This window comes from Saccostrea cucullata, unplaced genomic scaffold (genome assembly GCF_032062105.1).
Source record: "Saccostrea cucullata isolate Sc308-1 unplaced genomic scaffold, CSIRO_AGI_Scuc_v1 ctg22071, whole genome shotgun sequence".
NCBI lineage: Eukaryota > Metazoa > Mollusca > Bivalvia > Ostreida > Ostreidae > Saccostrea > Saccostrea cuccullata.
The window spans coordinates 1-5,863 of NW_026934893.1; the positions used below are offsets into that span (position 1 = coordinate 1).

Genomic DNA, 5,863 nt, shown 5'->3' on the forward strand with positions numbered 1-5,863 from the left:
CTATTGCTGTACCTGTAAACAACAATCATTACAAATAATTACATCTCTAAAACTGTACCTATAGAAAATTTACTTTTACCAGCATTGAAAAAATCTTATATATAATCATTACCTATGCCTAGTTGGTAATCTTGGATGCCTGTTGAGTGTGATATGGAACTTATTTCCTCTACATCTTCAAATGTCTGCCAGTTGATGTACATATCTGTGGTAGAGGTCTAAAACACAAAGCTTACTCTTACAATTTGCTTAAACACAAATGCACATGGGATCAATAAACTGCTTCTCAAAGTCTCATAAAAACTAGAAATATGTCCATAGGACATGAATGCCCCACCGAGGGTATATTAGTAATGCAACATAAAAATTTGTATTGGTGTAAGAAATTTGATCAGAATATCTTGAATAGTGATGCAGTTGAATTGCTTACATCAGTATGTATCAGCATATGAAGTTTGACTCTAATTTCATTAAAGTGAGGTCAAGGTCAAAGTAAATGCCAAGGTCAAAAACTGTTGATGCAGTTGAAAAGCTCTCATCAGTATGTATCAGCATATGAAGTTGAAAAAATATTATAAATGGTTTCTTTAAAACTGACTTAAACACAAATTGATAAAAGTGAGGTCAAGGTCAAATAAAAGGTCAAGGCAAAAATGTTGAAGCAGTTGAATTGCTTACATCAGTATGTATCAGCATATGAAGTTTGACACTGATTTAGGAAAAGTGAAGTAAAGGTCAAAGAAAATGGCAAGGTCAAAAACTGTTGATGCAGTTGCATATCTCTCATCGATATGTATCAACATATGATATCTAGAATGAATGGCAAGGTCAAAAACAGTTGATGCAGTTGCATATCTCTCATCGATATTTATCAACATATGATATCTAGAATGATTTCTTTAATTAAAACTCACTTAAAAGTGAGGTCAAGGTCAAATAAAAGGTAAAGGTCAGATATGTTGATGCAGTTGAATTGCTTACATCAGTATGTATCAGCATATAAAGTTTGAAACTGAATTAGAAAAAGTAAGGTCAAGGTCAAAGGAAAGGTCAAGGTCAAAAACTGTTGATGCAGTTGAATAGCTCTCATCAGTATGTAACAGCAAATGACGTTTGATAAAAATATCTTGAATGGTATCTTTAAAACTGAGCTAAACACTTGTTAAAGATAAGTGAGGTCAAGGTCAAAGGAAAGGTCAAGGTCAAAAATGGTGAGGAAGTTGAATAGCTCTCATCAGTATGTATCCAACATGTGATGTTTGATAACACCATCTTGAATGGTATGTTTAAAACTGAGCTAAACATTAATTTAAGAAAAGTAAGGTCAATGTCAAAGGAAAGGTCAAGGTCAAAAAATGTTAATGCAGTTGCACAGCTCTCATCAATATCTATCAGCATATGAAGTTTGATGAAAATATCTTGGATACTTTCTTTGAAACTGAGCTTTGAACAGAGCTAAACGCAAAGTGTGATGGAAGGACAGAAGGATGGAAGATGGACATGACAAACACTATATGCCCCGGCCATATTCATGGCGGGGCATAAAAATTTCAATACATCTTCCATGGAATCCTTTACAGATATTCATCATTTATTATTAGGGATGGCAATTTGTAACCGGTTTATCGATTAATCGGTCAGAACAATGGTAATCGATTAAGAAATCTGCAATCGATTAGTCGGAAAATTTTTTAAAGAATGTATCAATTTCCTTAAAATTTAATTTGCAAATTCAAAAAAAAACACACCTGTGATTGTTCATAAGTTTGAACGTTTTCACATACGTGTATTTAGGGATAATTTATTAAGACTCTTCTGACTGAGGCTTTCGGGTAATTGGACAATTTGTGAAGTGTTAATTGCTGTTTAAACATCATGCCCTACCCAAATCTCCTATATCCCTGTAATGATATCAATTAAATCATCTCTAAATATTGTGAACTTCCTTTGCAGTTATCTGCCAAATTGTTTTTTTAAACAAACATTGTAAATTAAGTAATTACTTTAAACTGTTTTCTGTTAATCGTGTCAATGCAGAGTAACTGTTATATACTGGGGGGTCATTAGAAAGTACTTTATACGGTAATAACCAATATTTGCCCCCCAAATCAAACTTTGACAGAGAAATATCTAATTATGTTCTTAAACAGGGAGATATATGCTGACTTCAAATCACTGAATATTTTCATAAGCAATGACATCATACGTTTAAAATGACGTCACGAAAATGACATAAATTTAAAATTTTCATTATATCTACAGAAAAATGTATATATTACAACAATATTTTGAGTAAAAGTCACCGAGCGCAGGTCTGATCAGGCTCAATATTTTGATATGATGTGTAGAATGATAATATCAATGAAATATGTAAATATTGTTCCTGAGCAACTTGCGCTCTATAAATTTTAAAGCTAAAATTGTTAAAATTTTGTCCATTTTGTCCTATTTCTACAAAATGATATAAAATCAGACTAGTTTGTGACGTCATAAAAACAACAAGAGGCCCATGGGCCACAACGCTCACCTGAGAACTTTGACAATTCTGTCCTTTACTAGATTTACCCCTTGTAATACATATTGTGACCCCACCCTACCCCACTGATCATAATTTAGACAATTTGAAATCTACACTACCCCAGGATGCTTCCATATAAGTTTCAGCTTTTCTGGCCCAGTTGCTATTAAGAAGAAGATTTTCAAAGATTTTTCCTATATATTTCTATGTAAAACTTTGATTCCCCATTGTGGCCCCGCCCAATCCCCCGGGGTCATGATTTGTATAATTTAAAATCTTCACTATCCCAGGATGCTTCCACATAAGTTTCAGCTTTTCTGGCACAGTGGTTCTTGAGAAGAAGATTTTCAAAGATGTTTCCTATATATTTCTATGTAAAACTTTGATTCCCCTCTTGTGGCCCCACCCTTCCCCACGGGGTCATGATTTGAACAATTTAGAATCTTCACTATCCTAGGATGCTTCCACATAAGTTTCAGCTTTTCTGGCCCAGTGGTTCTTGAGAAGAAGATTTTCAAAGATTTTTCCTATATATTTCTATGTAAAACTTTGATTCCCCATTGTGGCCCCGCCCAATCCCCGGGGGTCATGATTTGAACAATTTAAAATCTACTACCCCAGGATGTTTCCACATAAGTTTCAGCTTTTCAGGCACAGTGGTTCTTGAGAAGAAGATTTTCAAAGATTTTTCCTATATATTTCTATGTAAAACTTTGATTCCCCATTGTGGCCCCGCCCAATCCCCGGGGGTCATGATTTGAACAATTTAAAATCTACACTACCCCAGGATGTTTCCACATAAGTTTCAGCTTTTCAGGCACAGTGGTTCTTGAGAAGAAGATTTTGAAAGATTTTTCCTATATATTTCTATGTAAAACTTTGATTCCCCATTGTGGCCCCGCCCAATCCCCGGGGGTTATGATTTGAACAATTTAGAATCTACACTACCCCAGGATGCTTCCACATAAGTTTCAGCTTTTCTGGCCCAGTGGTTCTTGATAAGAAGATTTTCAAAGATGTTTCCTATATATTTCTATGTAAAACTTTGATTCCCCATTGTGGCCCCGCCCAACCCCTGGGGGTCATGATTTGTATAATTTAAAATCTTCACTATCCCAGGATGCTTCCACATAAGTTTCAGCTTTTCTGGCACAGTGGTTCTTGAGAAGAAGATTTTTAAAGATTTTTCCTATATATTTCTATGTAAAACTTTGATTCCCCATTGTGGCCCCGCCCAATCCCCGGGGGTCATGATTTGAACAATTTAAAATTTACACTACCCCAGGATGTTTCCACATAAGTTTCAGCTTTTCAGGCACAGTGGTTCTTGAGAAGAAGATTTTCAAAGATTTTTCCTATATATTTCTATGTAAAACTTTGATTCCCCATTGTGGCCCCGCCCAATCCCTGGGGGTCATGATTTGAACAATTTAAAATCTACACTACCCCAGGATGTTTCCACATAAGTTTCAGCTTTTCAGGCACAGTGGTTCTTGAGAAGAAGATTTTCAAAGATTTTTCCTATATATTTCTATGTAAAACTTTGATTCCCCATTGTGGCCCCGCCCAATCCTCGGGGGTTATGATTTGAACAATTTAGAATCTACACTACCCCAGGATGCTTCCACATAAGTTTCAGCTTTTCTGGCCCAGTGGTTCTTGAGAAGAAGATTTTCAAAGATTTTTCCTATATATTTCTATGTAAAACTTTGATTCCCCATTGTGGCCCCGCCCAATCCTCGGGGGTTATGATTTGAACAATTTAGAATCTACACTATCCCAGGATGCTTCCACATAAGTTTCAGCTTTTCTGGCACAGTGGTTCTTGAGAGGAAGATTTTCAAAGATGTTTCCTATATATTTCTATGTAAAACTTTGATTCCCCATTGTGGCCCCGCCCAATCCCCGGGGGTTATGATTTGAACAATTTAGAATCTACACTACCCCAGGATGTTTCCACATAAGTTTCAGCTTTTCAGGCACAGTGGTTCTTGAGAAGAAGATTTTCAAAGATTTTTCCTATATATTTCTATGTAAAACTTTGATTCCCCATTGTGGCCCCGCCCAATCCCCGGGGGTTATGATTTGAACAATTTAGAATCTACACTACCCCAGGATGCTTCCACATAAGTTTCAGCTTTTCTGGCCCAGTGGTTCTTGAGAAGAAGATTTTTTAATGACCCCACCCTATTTTTGTCTTTTCTTGATTATCTCCCCTTGCGAGGGGATATGTCCCTTCATTTTTACAATTTAAATTCCCCTTCACCCAAGGATGCTTTGTACCATGTTTGGTCAAAATTGGCCCAGTGGTTCTTGAGAAGAAGTTGAAAATGTGAAAAGTTTACGGACGGACAGACGGACGGACGGACGGACGGACGACGGACACAATGTGATCAAAAAAGCTCATTGAGCCTTCGGCTCAGGTGAGCTAAAAATTGCCGATAAACTACTTTGAAACTATAATATGTTCCGTTAAATTATATTTCTCATACAATTCATAGAATTCAGCACATTTCAAGAATTTTTCAAAATTTGACTTTTGTGGGGGCAAAGGTATGCAGTATACCACATATAGTTCTTATCAATGTCTTTGATACACGTCAATGTTTTATGGTTTTCCTTTCGAAATTGAGTTAAATTAGGTAAGTATACAGAACAAGCATGAACAGAATATTTCTAATGCCGTTTTTCTTATAGTTGTTGTTTTTATTATTATAATTATTTATTTATTGGGGGTTATGTGAACAGAATTAATTTTTCAAAAAATGTCCGGAAAATGTGTATTTTGTTACTAATCGGTTAATCAGTCGGAACGTCTTGCCGTTTACGATTGGCAATTGCCATCCCTTTTTATTATAGATTACATTTTTATTTGCTTTACTTTGAAATTTATGCCTAACCTGGAACCTTGTGTCTGGGAAATTTCCTATCCACACCTTACCAGGTGTGGGAGGTGTTAGATCCACCACTATACCATCACTACAGGTGTTTAGCTCTGGCAGGACTTGGGTCCATTCCTCAAATTTTATCTCAGTATACACCGTGTGGATACAAATTACGTATCTCTGTCCATGCACCAATTCACCAGGGTTGAATTTAAAGTTGACATATTCTCTCCCTAAAATGAACAGATATACACTTTTTCGTTCATCTCATGTACCACTCTTCACTTCATTTATGGTTTACTTACTCCACTAATTAAGCTCTTTAAAATGGCACCAAGGTCAATGACTTTGTGACCTTGACTAAGGTCTACAGTAAAACTCGGTTATAACGAAGTCACTGGGACCTGTGAAATTACTTTGCTATACCCATAATTCGTTATAACCGTATAAGAAAGTCATA

At 36.0% G+C, this 5,863-nt stretch overlaps 1 protein-coding gene across 1 annotated transcript; it reads right to left on the reverse strand.

Annotated features, from left to right (window-relative positions):
* Positions 1-112: 112 nt before the first annotated feature.
* Positions 113-5,636, reverse strand: LOC134241501 (uncharacterized; the record flags this gene model as incomplete). Its single annotated transcript, XM_062723545.1, has 2 exons — positions 113-218; positions 5,419-5,636. Coding segments are annotated over 2 exons (324 nt in total), but the record flags the coding sequence as incomplete, so codon positions are not given.
* Positions 5,637-5,863: the final 227 nt, after the last annotated feature.